At 35.0% G+C, this 18,992-nt stretch overlaps 1 protein-coding gene across 16 annotated transcripts in view; it reads left to right on the top strand.

Annotated features, from left to right (window-relative positions):
* GPHN (gephyrin) overlaps window positions 1–18,992 on the top strand; it is a 635,834-nt gene that overhangs the window by 379,121 nt on the left and 237,721 nt on the right. For all 16 annotated transcript variants that reach the window (XM_019833155.3, XM_019833153.3, XM_019833151.3 and 13 more), the window contains one exon: window positions 17,127–17,193. In XM_019833155.3, the coding sequence (XP_019688714.1) occupies window positions 17,127–17,193 (67 nt within the window). The remainder of the gene's footprint in view (window positions 1–17,126; window positions 17,194–18,992) is intronic.

Raw genomic sequence — 18,992 nt, forward strand, 5'->3', positions numbered from 1 at the left:
TTCTTTTTCTGATGTTTATTTCATAAGCAAATTTAAGAAAATATATCTCAACTTTTTGTTGAATAACATGTTGCTATCTTAACTCTAGTGCTGACAAAAATAATAATTTTATCTTCTGTATCATATGTAGAAATATCTAAAAATTAGAACTAAAGAGTAAGTAGTTTCTTTCAAAGATGTTAGAAATTTATGTTTACATATTAAAAACTGAAAGGTAATATATAATGCCTACCTCATGGATGTTCTGAGTAGAAAATAAAATTACTAGTATAGTATATGACAGATAAAAAGCACTAGTTAAATATTAGATGTTAAGTTACTTACAAGTCATCTTAACATCTTTTCCATATTATTAATGGCAAAAGAAAAAGTTAGTTCTCTGCACCCTCCCTTCTCTCAAAAGAGAAAAGAGAAAAAACAGTAGAAAAGGAAGTAAGATATTCTCTAGAAAAAACAAGGTACTGTATAAGGTACTGAAACAGATACATCACAGAACATGAAGCAAAAAAAATCATTGAACTTTTATCATACTTTTTTCTTTATATCTTTTATCATTCCCTTTCATGTTATCTTAGACTATTATTTTTGACATAGTCTTTGATAATATTAAAAATAATCCATCAGTGGTCCCCATTGTGTTAAGTATACATTCTAGAGGGATGTGTAGGTGGCTCAGTCAGTTGAGCATCTGATTCTAGAGGTCATGATCCCAGGGTCATGGGATCAAGCCTCATGTTCAGCTCCTCACCAAACATAGAGCCTGCTTAAGATTCTCTCTCTCTCTACCTCTGCCCTTCTCCCCCACTCATTCTCTCCCTCTCTCTGAAATAAAATGAAATGAAAGATAAAAAGAATACATTCTTGGAGCCCCTGGGTGGCTCAGTCAGTTAGGCGTCCAACTTTGGCTCAGGTCATGATCTCGTGGTTTGTGAGTTCAAGCCCTGTGTTGGGCTCTGGGCTGACAGCTCAGAGCCTGGAGCCTGCTTCAGATTCTGTGTCTCCTTCTCTCTCTGCCCCTTGCCCATTCATACTCTCACTGTCTCCCAAAATAAACAAACATTTAAAAAACTTTTTAATTATGGAAACCAATTTGACAATAAATTTCATATATTAAAAAAAAACTTTAGGGGCGCCTGGGTGGCGCAGTCGGTTAAGCGTCCGACTTCAGCCAGGTCACGATCTCACGGTCCGTGAGTTCCAGCCCGGCGTCGGGCTCTGGGCTGATGGCTCAGAGCCTGGAGCCTGTTTCCGATTCTGTGTCTCCCTCTCTGTCTGCCTCTCCCCCGTTCATGCTCTGTCTCTCTCTGTCCCAAAAATAAATAAACGTTGAAAAAAAAATTTTTTTTAAACTTTAATAAATAAAATGCAAGAAAAAGGAATACATTCTAGAGACTGAGAAGTGGGAGGATCCTAAGCCCACCTCATCCCATGGATACACCTAGATAACAGCCATGTCAATGTAACAAACCCAGAAAACGAGACAGGCAGAACAGACTCTCCACAGGTAGCTGTAGAGAAGAGGCCACATGAAAAAAACAATAGGAAGAGTAGAGACCTGGGCAACTATGGTATGGAACCAAACTAACCTATGAGACTAACCACATCAGGAGGAATACCACAAGCATGGAAAAGGAAGAACAGGCTACACTAGGCACCCCAGATACGGGGGACCTGCCCTGGGAAGATGAGTCCCCATAACATTTGGCTTTGAAAACCAGGGGAGCTTAACTTCATGAGTTTTACAGCCAGTGGACTTAACACTAGGAACTTTAAAAATCAGCAGCTTGGCTCTGGGAGAGCCAGAGGTGATAGGAAATTGAATGCTCACCCTTAAAGAGAACAGTATAGCAAACAACCCACTGAAATCAGTGTAGAAGCAGCAGTTTGAAAAGCTCCTGTGGACTGCTCCATCCAACCCACCCTACTCATCAGGGGTCTCTCCAAAGTGGCACCTAACATGTTTCATTCTGCGAGCAGCCCCAGCAGTGGCCAGCACCACTCCAAAGTAACTAAGTAGTTCTTGCCCTGGGGAGTAGGGAAGATAACCATACATACAGGTTAACTGCAGCCCAACAGTGGGCTGGGGTCAGACATCTTATCTGATTGCCAGCTTCACCCATCAATTAAAACCTCACTGGGAAGGGTGCGTTGGTGGCTCAATCAGTTAAGCACCCGACTTCAACTCAGGTTATGATCTCAAAGTTGGCAAGTTCGAGCCCCGCGTCAGGCTCTGTGATGACAGTTCAGAGCCTGGATTCTGCTTTGGATTCTGTGTCTCCCTCTTTTTCAGCCCTTCCCCCACTCATGCTGTGCCTCTGTCTTCTCTCGAAAATAAATAAATATTTAAAAATTTAAAAAACCTCACGGAGTAGCAAAGAAAGAACCCTGTAGTTCAGTGTGACTGCAACCCCAGCAGACAGATTGGGGGCAGACATCTGGTATGACTGCAGGCCCCTCCCACCAAAGAGTCTCTTGGAGAGTGCCCTGCAATCTGGTGTGCTCACATTTCTGGCAAACAGAAATGCCTCCTGAGGGAGGCATCTGATCTAGCCAAACTTGAAGCCCAAGTCAGCCCCAGACTGACCCCTTAACTGCACAGAGACCAAACTCTGCCCACCACAAGCACAGAGGGCCATGGAAGCCAACTGGACTGAAGGCAGACATGGCTCAGCCACAACAGTGGAATGCAAGCAACACACATAGGAGACAGCCCTGAAGCAACACGTTCTTGTGAACAGTGGACATTGCACTACAAGACACTACAAGACTTCTTGATCAGGAAATGTTGACTTTCCTAATATGTAGGATAAAAATCACAAAGTTGGACAAAATGAGGAGAAAGAGGAATGTGTCCCAAATTGAAGAACAAGACAAAATCACAGCAAAGGAGCTAAATGAAATGAAGATAAGTAATATACCTTATAAAGAATTCAATATAATAGTTACAAACATACTTACTGGACTTGAGAAAACAGTGAGAGGATCTCAGTGAGACCTTCAACAAAGAGATAGAAAATATATAAAATAACCAGAGATGAAGAACTCAATAACTGAAAAAAAAATACACAAGAGGGAGTAAATAGTAGACAAACAGAAGCAGAGGAACAGATTGGCAAGTTGGAAGACAGAGTAATGTAAAGCAAGCAAGCTGAACAGCAAATACAAAAAATAATAAAAATTGAGAATAGATTAAGGAAACTCAGTGATAGTATCAAGTGTTAATAATATTTTCATTATAGGGATTTCAGTAAGAGGAGAGAGAAAAGGGAGCATAAAATTTATTTGAAAAAGTAGTAGCTGAAAACATCCCTAGTCTGAGGAAACAGACATTCAGATCCAGGAGGCAAAATCAAGCCCCTTACAAAATCAACCCAAGGAGTCTATACCAGGACACATAATAATTAAAATGGCAAAAAGTATGACAAAAAGAGAATTTTTAAAGTAGCAACAGAAAAGTTATATACAAGAGAAACTCTGTAAACTTATTAGTGATTTTTTTTAAGCAGAAACTCTGCAGACCAAAAGGGAGTGGCATTGATATGTTCAAAGTGTTGAAAGGAAAAAATCTGCAACCAGAATATCCAGCAAGCTTCTCAATCCAAATAGACGGAGCTTTAAAGAGTTTTCCAGACTAACCAAAGTTAAAGAATTCCTCACCATTAAACTACCCTTACAAGAAATGTTAAAGGGAATTCTTTGGGTGGAAAGAAAAAGCCATAATCAGGATTTAAAAAATTATGAAAAGAAAAAATTTCACAGGTACATACAAACATGATTAAAGTAGTACATCAATCACTTATAAAACCAGTACAGAGGTTAAAGTGCAACAATAATAAAAATCAATTGTATCTATAAAAATCAGTCAAGGTATTTGCAAGATAAAAGTATGGAAAGTATGACATCGTATACATGAAAACTTGGGGAGAGAATAAAACTTTGGTTCTTCAGGATAGTGTCAAACTTAGGCACCATCATCCTACTATAGACTGCTGTATGCATAGGATGTTATATATAATCCTGGTGGAAATCACAAATCAAAAGCCTGTAGTAGATACACAAAAAATAAAGAGAAAGGAATCCAAGCATATCATTACAGAAATCATAAACCACAAGGAAAGAGGGCAAAAGAAGAAAAGAACCAAGAACTACAAAAACAACCATAAAGGAAGTAACAAAATGGCAATAAGTATGTACCTATCAATAATTACTTTGTATTTAAATGGAATAAATGCTCCAAAGACATGGGGTGACTGAATGGGTAAAAAGCAAGTCTCATTTATAAGCTGCCTACAAGAGACTCATTTCACACCTAAAGACACCTGCAGATTCAAAGTGAAGGAATGGAAAAACATTTATTATGCAAATAGAAGTGAAAAGAAAGCTGACATAGCAATACTTATCTTGTACAAAATAGATTTTAAAACAAAGACTGTAATAAGAGTCAAAAAAAAAAGGACACTACATATGCACAAAGGGAGCAATCCAACAAAAAGCTATAACAATTGTAAATATTTATGCACCCAATGTAGAAGCGTCCAAATACATAAAGCAACTATTAACAGGCATGAAGAAAGAAATTGACAATAATACAATAATAGTAGGGGAATTCAACACCCTACTTACATCAATAGATCATCCAGACAGAAAATTAACTGGGAAACAGTGGCTTTGAATGACACATTGTACCAGATGGATCTAACAGATGTATTCAAAACTCCCCATCCAAAAACAGAATACACACTCTTTTCAAGTGTACATGGAACATTATCCAGAATAGATCACATGATTAGGCCACAAAACAGGTCTAAACAAAATCAAATGACTGAAATCATATGCATCCTTTCTGACCACAACAATGTAAAACTAGAAATGAAAAAATTTGGAAAGAATACAAATACATTGAAGATAAAAAAAAAAAAAAGTGCTATTCAACAGTGAATGGGTCCACCAGGAAATCAAAAAAAATCTATGGAGACAATTGAAAATGAAAACATACTGGTCCAAAATCTTTGGGAGGCAGCAAAAGCTGTTCTAAGAGAGAAGATTATAACAATACAATTATATTATAATTCTATTAACAATTATATATAGTATTATACATATATAAAATATAATGATATGTATATATATATATATACTATACATACATATGTATATGTACATGTATATGTATATGGCAATGCTTGGCAATGCTTGCCTCATAGAATGAATTTGGAAGTTTCCCTTCCTGTGTTTTTTGGAACAGTTTGAGAAAAATAGGTATAAACTGTTTTTTTTTTAAGCATTTGCTAGAATTCCCCTGTGAAGTCATCTGGTACTGGACTTTTGTTTGTTGCAAGTTTTTTTAACAATACAATAATTATAACGATCTTGAGGCCTACCTCAAGAAGGAGCAAAAATCTCAAATAAACAACCTAAGCTTACACCTAAAAGAGCTAGATGAAGAATAAATAAAACCCAAAGCCACTGTAAGAAAGGAAATAATAAGGATTAGATCAGAAATAAATGAAATAGAAATTTAAAAAAAAATAACAGATCAATGAAACCAAGAGCTGGTTCTTTGAAAAAAAATCAATAAAATTGATAAACCTTTAATCAGAATTATGAAAAGAGAGAGAGAGGACTCAAAAAATAAAATTAGAAATGAAAGAGAAGAAATAACAGCCAATTCCACAGAAATACAAATGATTATGACAGAATATTACAAAAAATTATATACCAACAAATTGGACAACCTGGAGGAAAAGCAAATTTCCTAAAAATATGTAACTTCCCAAAATGGAATCAGGAAGAAGTACAAAATTTAAACAGACCGGTTACTAGCAATGAAATTGAATCAGTAATCAAAAAATTCCCAAGGCCTCCACAGTTGCTCAGTCAGTTAAGCATCTGACTCTTGATTTCATGACAGGTCATGATCTCATGGGTCATGGGTTTGAGCCCCAACGTCAGGCCCCACGCTGACAACATGGAGCCTTCTTGAGATACTCCCTCTCTCCCTCTCCCTCTCTCCCTCTGTCTCTCTCCCTCCCTCCCTCCCTCTCTCTCTCCTCCCCCCAGTCCCCTCTTGCACTCGCTGTCTCAAAATAAATAGGTAAACTTAAAAAAAAAAATCACAACAAACAAAAGTCCAGGACCAGATGGCTTCACAGGTGAGTTCTAGCAAACACTGAAAAAAGAGTTAATACCTATTTTTCTCAAACTATTCCAAAAAATAGAGGAAGAGAAACTTCCAAATTCATTCTATGAAGCAAGCATTGCCCTAATAACCAAAGCAGAGAAAGACACCACAAAAAAGGAAGACTATAGGTCAATATCTGTGATGAACATACATGCAAAAATCCTCAACAAATTATTAGCAAACCAAATCCAACAATACATTTAGAAAGTCATTTGCCATGATTAAGTGGAATTTATTCCAGGGATACAAGGGTGGTTCAATATTCTCAAATCAGTCAAAATGATACATCACATTAACCAGAGAAAGGATATAAAACAATATAATCATTTCAATAGATGCAGAAAAAGCATTTCACAAAGTATAACATCCTTTCATGAAAAAACTCTCAATCAAATATATTTATAGGGAACATGCCTCAACATAATAAAGGTAATACATGAAAACCCACAACTAAAATCATACTCAGTGGTGAAAAACTGAGAGCTTTTCTTCTAACATCAGGAATAAGACAAGGATGTCCATTCTCACCACTTTTAATCAATATAATACTGAGAGCCTAGCCACAGCAAATACACAAGATAAACAAATGAAAGACATCCAGGCTGATAAGGAAGAAGTAAAACTTTCACTATTCGCACATGTCATGATACTATATATAGAAAACTCTAAAGACTCCACCAAAAAACTACTAGAATTGATGAATGCAATAAATCTCAAGATACAAAATTAATATACAAAAATCTGTTGGATTTCTATCCACCAATAATGAAGTAACAGAAAGAAATTAAGAAAATAATCCCACTTACAATCCCACCAAAAAAATAAGATGCTTAGGAATGAACCTAACCAAAGACATGAAAGACCTGTAATTGGAAAAAGTATAAAACATTGATGAAAAAAATTGAAGATGATACAAATGGAAAAAGTATTACATGCTTATGGGTTGGGAGAACCAATAGTGTTAAAATGTCGATACCACCCAAAGCAATCTCAGATTTAATGCAATCCATCAAAATTCCAGCAACATTTTTCACAAAGCCCGAACAAATAATCTTCTAATTTATATGTAATTACAAAAGACTCTGAACGTAGCCCAAGCAGTCTTGAAAAAGAAGTACAAAACTGAAGGTCTCACAATCCCAGATTTCAATACATGCTGAAGAACTGTAGGAATCCAAACAGTATGGTTTTGGAACAAAATAGACAAATAGATCAATGGAACAGAATAAAGAGCCCAGAAATGAACCCATGATTTTATGGTCAATTAGTCTATGACAAAGGAGGCAAGAATATACAGTGGGTGAAAGACAGTCTCTTCAATAAGTGATGTTGGAAAAACTGAACAGCTAGACTGAAAAGAATGAAACTGGACCACTTTCTTACATGGTACACAAAAATAAACTCAAAATGGATTAGAGGCCTAATGTAGGACCTATAACCATAAAATTCCTACAAGAAAACATAGGTAGTAATCTCTTTGACACCTACTATCAAAACATTTGTAGATCTGTCTTCTTTGGCAAGGGAAACAAATGGCAAAATTAAACTGTTGGGACTACACCAAAATAAAAAGCTCTTGCAAAGCCAAGGAAACCAAAAAAACAAAAAGACAACCTAATAAATGCAAGAAGATATTTGCTAATTACATATATGATAAAGGGTTAGCACCCAAAATATATAAAGAAGCTATGCAACTGAACACCAAAAAATGAAATAATCCAATTAAAAATAGGCAGAACATGAACAGACTTTTTTCCAAAGAAAACATACAGAGAGACAACATACACATGAAAAGATACTCAATATCACTAATTATCAGAAATGCAAATCAAGACCACAGTGAGATACCCACCTCACTCCTGTTCAGAATAACTAAAATAAAAAACAAGAATCAACAAGTGCTGGCAAGGATGTAGAGAGGAAGGAATCCTCATGCACTGTTGGTGGGAATACAAGCTGGTGTAACCACTATGGAAAATAATACAAGGTTCCTCAAAAAATTAAAAATAGAATTACCATATATGATCCAGTAATTTCACTACTGGGTATTTGCCCAAAAAAATTAAAACAAAAATTCAAGGATATATGCATCTTTATATTTACTGCAGCATCATTTATAATTGCTGAGATATGGAAGGCACCCAAGTGTCCATCCATAGATGAATAGATAAAGTAGATGTGGTATATCTATAGAATGGAATACTATTCAGCCATAAAAAGAATGAAATCTTGTCATTTGAAACAACATGAGTGGATCTAGAGGACATAATGCTAAGTGAAATAACTCATGTAAAGACAAATACCATATGATTTCACTCATATGTGGACTTTATGAAACAAACAGAAAAAAAAAGACTTAAAGAGAATAAATTGATAGTTGCCAGATGGGTGGTGGGTGAGGAGATGGATGCAGTGGGTAAAGGTGATTAAGATTACAGTTATCATAATGAGCACTGAGAAATGTATAGATTTGTTGAATCATTATATTGTACACCTGAAACTAATATAGCACTGTATGTTAACTATACTGGAATTGAAATTAAAAATTTAATAATTAAAAAAAAGAGGTCTACATCTTTACAGGGAATTCATGACCTTCTTCATCTAATCCCAATGTACTTTTTAAGGGAAAAGTGGCCAGTATTTATTGATTATCCGTAATATACTAGACACTATACATTATATTTCAAAGATTATATTAATCCTTACAATCACTCAGGTTTTGAAAACTAAGCATTAGAGAGGCTATGTAACTAAGCCAGGATTATATTAATAGTAAAGAGTAGATCAATAGCATTAAGGAAAGGAGAGGGGCAATATGAGAGATTTTACATGTCTAGCAAATTACCAAATGATGCTATGTTCTCATGCAGAGACTACATTTTGGAAATTACTAATTTATCAGACCATGACATCTGTCCACTGGTACTTCTTACCTCACATTAGTCTTTTGAGTAGACTGTGCTCTCCCTAGATGAAAGACTTAATATACCCAAAATGTACTTGGTTCTTTTTTGTCTCTGTGCTTTTACCTTGTATTTCTTCTCTATCTAAACTACCCTCTTTTTCTTACCCTTCCCCCATTTTTTCCTACAATTGAAATATTTGCCTTTAGAAAATCACTCAAATGTTACCTCTTCCATGAAGACTTACCTCATATCCTCACCAAAAAGTTTACAACTCTTATTTTGAACTTCAGCACTTTTTGTCAATTTGTGTCATTACCTACTATCTTATAGTTGTTTATGTGCTTTAATGTTTTGTATTACATTTGTAAATTCCCTAAGGAAGAGAGTTGCATTTATCTCATAATACTTAGTACGAGTTCTTAGTTTCCTAATATGCCTTAGTTGGAATATACTAAGACTATAGTACTTGTATTTTTGAAAATTATTAAATAAGATAGTGTTTGTGAAAATAAACAAAAGAGTTATATAAAGTTAAAATATTTCTTTTTGCCGTGACTCTGGACATTCTATAGATGAAAAACCACATCCCAAAATTAATTTTTAGATATTGAAAGAAACTGATGAACTTTTTGAAAAAGTGGCAAAATAAAAGTCCAAAAAGATTAAGAGAAAGTAACAGATATAGTCTCTCATGAATATATACTAAGGTTTTTAATTCTATACACAATACATGCATAACACACACATAGAAAAGTAGTAATCTAGATATTATAACTTTTCTACATACATACAATACTGACTGGAGTTTTTATTTATACATTTATTAGCACTACTATTTAGGATGTCTTCTGAGAGTAGATGAAGTATTATTAGAAATATAATAGGCCTGGGCTTGTTTACCAAAAAGTTGGAATAAAAAGAATTAACTGAATTTGTATTTGCCAATAACCTTGTGGTGAAGGGACTTAATACTTGGAACATCTTAAACATTCTTGGAAAATAGAGTTACATTCTTATAATTGGAAATTAAATTCCAAGTTCCATAGTACTTTATAAATTACAAATATATTGAAATACATTATTGTCAGGATAAATTCATTGCCATTATCCTTAGAAAAGGAATCTACATTAACACAGATGGGATGAACTTGCTGTATAAAATTACAAAGATCCCAGGGGCATGTATCAGTCAAATTCTCTGTACCTTAAAGATAAAACCTCATAAAAACACATTAATGATAGAGAGATAGATGATTTAACTGATAAAGAGATCAAAATAATGGTCCTAAAGATAGTCACCAAGGTCTGGAGAATAATGTCTGAACAAAGTGAGAATTTCAAAAGGAGAATATAAGGAGGTACCACACAAAAATCACATAGCTGAAGAATACATAATTAAAACAAGCAGTAGTGGAATTTAACAACACTAGATGAAGCAGAAGAAAGAATCAGCAAACTTGAAGACTGGGCAATGGAATTCAATCAGAGGAGAAAAAAAAATTGAAGATAGTTTAAGACACTTGTGGGACAGCATCAAGCAGACTAGTATTCACAATGTAAAGATCCCAGATGGAGGAAAGGGAAAGAAGTGGAAAGCTTATTTGAAGTAATAATGGCTGAAAATGTCCCTAAGCTAAGGAAGGAAATAGACATCCAGACTCGAGAAGCCCAAGAGTTCCAAATTGGATGAATCCAAATAGACCCACTGAAAGACATAAAAGCAGCAAGAGAAAAAAAAAAACTTTTTTTTATATACAAGGGATCCTTAGAAGATATCAGTAGATTTTTTTTCAGCAGAAACTTTGCAGGTCAGAATGGAGTGACAAAAAAATATTCAAGTGCTGAAAGAAAAAAATAAAAAGCCTGCCAAACAAGAATCCTCTACCAAACAATGTTGTCCTTCAGAATTGAAGGAGAGAGAAAGAGTTTTCCTTATGAGCAAAAGCTGAAGAGTTCAGCACTACTAGACTGGCCTTACAAGAAGTGTTAAAGGGATTTCTTTTAGTTGAAACAAAAGGGTAATATTTAGTAACAGGAAAACAAATGAAAGTGTAAATCTCATTGGTAAAAATAAATATATAGTTGATTTAGAATAATGTTTTAATGGTGATGGATTGATCACTTATATATCTAATGTGAAAGTTAAAAGACAGAAGTATTGGGGTGCCTGGGTGGCTCAGTCATTTAAGCCTCCAGTTCTTGATCTCAGCTCAGGTCATGATCTCACGGTTGGTGAGGGCTCTGCACTGACAATGGGGAGCCTGCTTGGGATTCTCTCTCTCCTTTTCTCTCTGCCTGTCCCCTGCTCACTCTATGTCTCTCAAAAAAAAAAGGCAAAAGTATTAAAAAATAACTATAACTATAGTAACTTATTAATGGATATGCAAGTTAAAGAGATGTAAATTGTGACACCAAAAATAGAATGTAGTGCAGGGTGTAAAAATGTAGAGCGTTGGAATGTTTTCAAACTTAAGTTATTATCTACTTTAAATCAGCTGTTATAAATATGTTTTATGTAAGCCTCATGGTAACCACAAAGCAAAAACCTATAGGAGACACACAAAAGATAAAGAGAAAGGGATCGAAACACACCACTACAGAAAGCCATCAGATCACAAAGAAAGGGAGCAAAAGAAGAAACAAAGGTATTACAAAACAGCCAGAAAACAACAGAATTACAGTCAGTCCCTACCTATTAATAATTACTTAAAATGGACTGAATTCTCCAATTAAAACATAGAGTGGCAAATGGATTAATGAAAACAAGACCCCACTATATTCTGCCAACAGGAGTCTCACTTCAGATGTAAGGACACACACAGAATGCAAGTGAAAGGATGGAAAAAGATATTTTCAAATGGAAAACAAAAGAAAGCTGAGATAATTATGCTTATACAAAACACATTTCAAGAAAAAGGCAAAAGAAGGTCGTTGTATAATAATAAAGGGATCAATCCAACAAGAGGATACAACATTTGCTAAAACTTATGCACCAAAGAATGGAGTATCTAAATATATAAAGCAAAAATTAACAAACTTTAAGGGAAAATTAGAGAGCAATACAATAATGGTAGGAGTCTTCAGTACCCTGTGCTTTCATCAATGATTAGATCACCCATACAGAAAATCAGTAAGGAAACATTACACTTAATGACACTTTAGACCAAATGGACTTAATAGACATTTACAGAACTTTCCTTCCAAAAGCTGCAAAAAGATACACATTTTTCTCAAACACACTTGGTCCATTCTCCATGATCATATATTAAACCACAGTACAAATCTTAATAAATTTAAGATTAAAATCATATCAAGCGTCCTTTTTATTCATAATTGTATAAAATTAGAAATTACAAGAAGAAAAATGGAAAAATCACAAATATATGGAGATTCAACTACATGCTACTGAACAAGTGGATCAAAGAAGAAACCAAAACAAGATCAAATATCGTGGGAGAAATGAAAATGGAAATGTAGCATTCTAAAACTTGCGAGATGAAGCAAAAGCAATTCTAAAAGGGAAGTTCATAGCAACAATTTCCTACTTTAGACCTCAACTAAACTTTATACCTCAAGGATCTAAAACAGAAAATTTTAAGCCCATAGTTAGAAGGATGGAAATAAAGAACAGCAGAAATAAAAGATCTAGAGAATAAAAACAACAAAAATACCAATGATATTAAGAGCTGATACTTAGAAAAGATTTAAAAAATTGGATTCACCAAAAATATAATAATAAAAAGGTGACTCAACTAAATAAAACCATTTATAAAAGAGGAAATGTTAGAACTGATGTTACACAAATACAAAGATCATAAGAGACTATGGTGATTAATTGTATGCCAACAAATTGGGCAACCTACAAAATAAGGATAAATTCTTAGAAACATACAGTCTACCATGACTTAATCATGAAATAGAAAATCTGAACAGACCAATTACTAATAGGGAGATTGAATCAGTAATTTGAAACCTTGTAACAGATCAATGGCCATATGGCTTCACTGGTGAATTTTATCAAACAGAGAAGAATTAATACCAAGCCTTCTCAGACTCTTCCAAAAACAGAAGAGGAAAGAATACTTCCAAATTCATTTTATAAGAGCAGCATTACCCTGATACCAAAACCAGAGAAGAAAATTACAAGAGAAGGAAAATACAGGTCAGTATCCCTAATGAACATAGATGCAAAAATCCTCAACAAAATATTAACAAACTGAGTACAACAATAAAAGGACCATGATGAAGTAGGATTTTTTTCCCAGTGTTTCAATGATGGTTTAACATCCATCAATCAATTGATGTGATAGACCGCATTGACAAAATAAAGGATAAAAATCATATAATACTTGGGGCACCTGGGTGGCACAGATGGTTAAGCATCCAACTTTGGCTCTGGTCATGATCTCTCGGTTTGAGGGTTCGAGTCCCATGTCAGGCTCTGTGCTGACAGCTCAGTCTGCTTTGATTCTGTGTCTCCCTCTCTCTCTCTGCCCCTCTCCTGCTCACTCTCTGTTTCTCTCTAAAAAATAAATAAACATTAAAAAAATTTTAATTAAAAAAATCATACAATCCTCTCAACAGATGCAGAAAAAGCATTTGACAAAATGTAATATCCATTCATGATGGAAATTCTGAACAACATGGATATAGAGGAGATGTATCTGAATATAATAACACAGGTGATAAGCCCACAGCTAACATCATACTCAATGGTAAAAAACTGGAAGCTTTCCATCTAAGACTTGGAACAAGACAAGGATGCCTACCTCACCACTTTTATTTAACAAAATACTGGAAGTCCTAACCAGAGCAATTAGAAAGGAAAAAGATAAGTCACCCAAATCAGAAAAGAAGTAAAACTGCCTGCAGATGACATGTTATTATATATAATAAACCCTAAAGACTACACCAAAAAAAAAATGTTAAAACTAAGAAACAAATTAGTAAAGTTGCAAGCTACAAAATCAATATGTATAAATCAGTTGCATTTCTATACACTAATGAACTATTAGAGAAATTAAGAAAACAATCTCATTTACAATTGCATCAAAAAGAATAAGATACCTAGGAATAAAATTAACGAAGGAAGTGAAAGTCCTATACACTGAAAACTACACGACATTGATGAAAGAAATTGAAGACACAAATAAATGGAAAGATATTTCATGATCATGGATTGAAATAATATTGTTACAATGTCCGTATTCCCAAAACAATCTACCTATTCAGTGCAATTCCTATCAAAATTCCAGTGGCATTTTTTACAGAAATAGAACAATCATTCTTAATGGAAACGCAGAAAACCCCAAATATTGAAAGCATCTTGAGAAATGTGAACAAAGCTAGAGTCATCACACTTACTAATCAACTGTATTACAAAGCTATAGTAATCAGAACAATATATCAAAAGCATAGAAACAGACACAGATCAGCTGAACGAAATAAAGTACTCATAAAAAAAACCCATGCATATGTAGTCCATTAATTTAGGATGAAGGAGCCAAGAAAATACAATGGGGAAAGGATAGTGTCTTTTATAAATGGTGGGAAAACTGGACAGTTACATGAAAAAGAATGACAATAGGACTACTATCCTATCTTAAACCATACACAAAAATCAACTCAATATAAAGTCTTGAATGTAAGACCTGAAACCATAAAACTCCTAGAATAAAACAGTGGATAAGCTTCTAGACATCATTCTTAGGCAGTGCTTTTTTGGATTTGACTCCAAAAGCAAAGGCAACAAAAGCAAAAATAAATGGGACTACATCAACCTAAAAACCTGTACAACAAAGGAAGTCATCAACAGAATGAAAAGGCAACCTATGGAACAGAAGAAAATATTCACAAATTATATATCCAATAAGGGGTTAATAATATCCAAAATATATAAAGAACTCATAGAACTTAGTAGAAAAAAATCCAATTAAAAAATGGTCAAGGATGCTCAGTTGGTCAAGCATCTGACTCTTGATTTCAGCTCAGGTCATGATTCCAGGGTTGTGGGATCCAGCCCTTCATCAGGCTCCATGCTGAATGTGGAGCATGCTTGGGATTCTCTATCTCTATCTCCCTCTCCCTCTGCCTCTCTCCCCCACTTGTGCTTGCTCTCTCACTCTCCCTCTCTGTCAAAAACAAAAAAAATTTTTTTAATGGGCAAAGGATCTGAATAAACATTTTTCCAAATAAGATCTAAATGACCAACAGTTACATGAAAAGATACAAAGAATTGGAAATCAAAACTGCAATGCAATACCACTTTACTCACCTGCTAGAATGGCTATTATCAAAAAAGATGAGATAACAAGATGTGCAGAAAAGGGAATGCTGTGTACTGTTGGTGGGAATGTAAATTGGTTCAGTCACTATGGAAAAGAGTATGGCAGTTGCTCAAAAAATTAAAAATAGAACTACCATATGATCTAGCAGTTCCATCTGGGTATTTATCCAAAGGAAAGGAAATCACTATCTTGAAAAGATGTCTGCACCCCCATGTTCATTGTAGCATTACTTACAGTAGCCAAGACATAGAACAACCTGTGTCTATTGACAGATGAATGGATGAAGAAACTGTGGTATGTATATGCAATGGAATATTATTGAATGTAAAAATGAAAGAAATCCTGCTGCTTGCAGCAACATAGTTGGACCTGAGTACATTATGTCAAGGGAAATAAATCAGATGAAGAAAGACAAATAACTATTATCTTACATATATGTGGAATCTAAAAATAACCAAACTCATAAATACAGAGAACAGATTGGTGGTTGCCTGAGGCAGGCATTGCACAATGGGTGAAATGGGGGAAGGTAGTCAAAGACACAAACTTCCAATTATAAGATAAATGTAAGGGATGTAATGTTAGCATGGTGACTTTGGTAAATACTGCTATATTGTGTATTTGAAAGTTTCTAAGAAAGTAGATTGTAAGAGTTCTCATTACAAGAAAAAAATGGTAACTGTGTAGTGATGGTTGTTAATTAAGCTTATTGTATAATCCTTTCCCAATATATATACATATCACATCATTTTTGTACACCTAAAACTAATACAATGCTATTTGTCAATTATATATCAATTAAAAGAATATGGAAAATTTAAAGTAAATAGCTATCATCTCTTGTCTTTGTGAACAGGACTCAAGAAAAAAAAACAATAAAACATAAGACAAATTTAGGTTATTTCAGAGTGAAAGTAGTTAATAATCTCATTCATGGGAACAAGTTTTGGGAAAAGATTGTTATATGACTTAAAAATCTTAGTTTTAAAATTTTAGAAATAGACTAATCCCTTTGTTTTCAGCTGATGAAAATTAGATGTTACCAGGTGAAAGTAACACAGCCAGTTACTGAAAAAGCATGATTCCAACTCTCATATGAAATCCAGGCCTTCAACTCTTGATTCCTGTCTTCCAGTGCTTTTCCATTGTTTATGTTTCTTATCTAACCACCTAGTTTAAAAGTGGCTTGGAAATTTACAGTAATCTTGAAAGACCTTTCTGCTTTCAGTTGCCCTTGTTTTTCAATGGATCTGTTAGCAGCTGAGCTCTCCAAACTCTCCCCACTGCCATTCATTTGTGAGAGACCTTATTTTACTTTAAAATTTACACTTTGCTAAGAAGCAATAGCTCAAATTTAAGTCTCCCTCAACTCTTGAGTGCTCTTTGTTTTAGACTTTTGAAAATATTACTGTGCTAGACATTTTTATATTTATCTCATTGAAATCTTAGAACTGTATGAGATACAAAGAAGCTAGAGAAAGACGATATTTTGGCCATTACTTCTTTAAATTGGCTAATATATTCTGATTTTATGTCAGTACATCTTTACAATCTAACACACTAGCTATTGTGAAAACCTCAGCCAGAATGCCCAATTTGTGTAACAATTGGTGAATCTCTAGCTGTAGTAATTTCATTCTAAAACAGTTGTTCCCGTGTGAAATACAATGTCTGATCTCTGTTGTTGAATGTATTTAAACCAACCATTCATTGCAATTTAGTATTCATCCAGTTTCTCTTTCCTTTCAGGCCTGTATGTGGAATCAGAGGTAAAACTCTCATAATTAACCTGCCAGGTAGCAAGAAAGGATCTCAGGTAAGCCACCTTGAGATTTATATGGTTTAGTATAAAGTTTTAGCCAACTGCAAATTAGTCAACCAAAAAGCTGGAGCACTCCACAAGGCTTCCCTCACTTCTGACACCAGTTGCAACCTAGCATATTCCCAAAGCCACCCTCACTTTCGATAATTCACTAGAAAGACTCACAGAACTCACTGAAAGATGTTATGCTGGTGGATATAATTTATGACAGGGAAAGGATACAAATTAAAGTTAACCAAGAGTAAAAGAGAAGAACTAAATGCACACCTTCTATAATCCTCTCCCTGTAGAGTCATGAAAGCATTATTCTTTTGGCATCAGTGTATGGCAGCACAGGGAGCATTGCCAATCAGGGAGCCGCCAAGCCTTTTGTGTTCAGAGTTTTACTGGGGCTCATCACATTCTGCCAATATGGCTGGCCTTTAGTCTCTAGCCCTTTCCAAAAGTTAGGCTGATTCCTTTAGTCCCCACCACTTTCCAGAGGCAAAACTGATACCCAAATGCCCAAAGCACCCATTATAAATCACATTGTTAATACTGTCTGGTGGCCAAAGCTCCAAGGCAAACAAAGACTCCTATCACATCCCAAAAACTGAGAACAAAGGCCACACTCTCTTGAGATAAGGTTAAGTCTTCATTACACAAGCTTCCCCCTGGCCTTTGGCTGAGGCTGTCTTATAGAAAATGATTGTATTTATCTGGCTGGGCATCTATATTTACTACAGCATTTATATTACAGATGCAACAACAGTATCAGTATGAATATGTCTAAAATTTGAAGAAGCCAGTATGAGAGATGAATTTGAGAAACAGCTAATCTATCCTCTAAAGCCATTACACACATTTTCATATTTTTGTACTAATATACTAATTTTTCTACCTCAATCTGCTACTATTTGTATTATGTGATACTTTGAACAGAACTATTTACCACAGAAATTAGCTGACTTTTTCAAGCCAATCATTTTTCCATTGGTATTATATTCTGAGGGGGATTTAACCCAATTTCCCATTATATATGATCATCAATATCAGTATTCTAATCTTTCTAGCAACACCAGTTTTATAACATTTCACAGTAGGGTGGTAGATATAACCTGAAATATGAGCCAGAAGATACTGGCACACTACTGGAGTCCTACACAGATATTAACAACCTAGTCCATCATCATATCATATGACCAAAATGTCTCCCAGAGCTATGCTACTCAGGTTTACAGGCTTATCAGGTTCCCAGAGCAGGAGTAGTCTCAGCAACATAGGGCTTTACCCCTTCTGGCATCTATTACAACTGAGCTAAGAAACAGTATCCTCTTGTTCTAAGGATTTTGAGACACCAATATAATATTGGATCTCTTTCATTGCATAACCCATGTACTCATTCCTTTACCTCCAGTTACCATTCCTCCTTCTCTCCATTTATACTCGGACTTTTCCTATGAAAATCTTTGAATGAGACAGTTGATTTGGCCACTGTGCTGGTCCAAATTGCCACCAGTAATACTTATTCAGCAAGTGCCACCTGCTTAGTCCTTTTCCATTCATATTAGGTAGGGTTACGTAGTAGGTACAGAACTAGTGAGCAATCGCACACACCAGGCAATGTAACTGCATCCATTTTCAATCCCAATTTGTCCAGATGGAGTCAGGCATAATCTACCTCATCAGGCCCTTAGGAACTCTGACATAAAGACTTAAAGATACAGTTTCTGCTTAGGAATCATCCTGCTTCTGGCACGCACAGTTGCAGCCCTGCTCCTGTCACCACAACATCAGGTAGAAAAAAAGAAAGT

Source organism: Felis catus, chromosome B3 (assembly GCF_018350175.1).
Source record: "Felis catus isolate Fca126 chromosome B3, F.catus_Fca126_mat1.0, whole genome shotgun sequence".
Lineage (NCBI taxonomy): Eukaryota > Metazoa > Chordata > Mammalia > Carnivora > Felidae > Felis > Felis catus.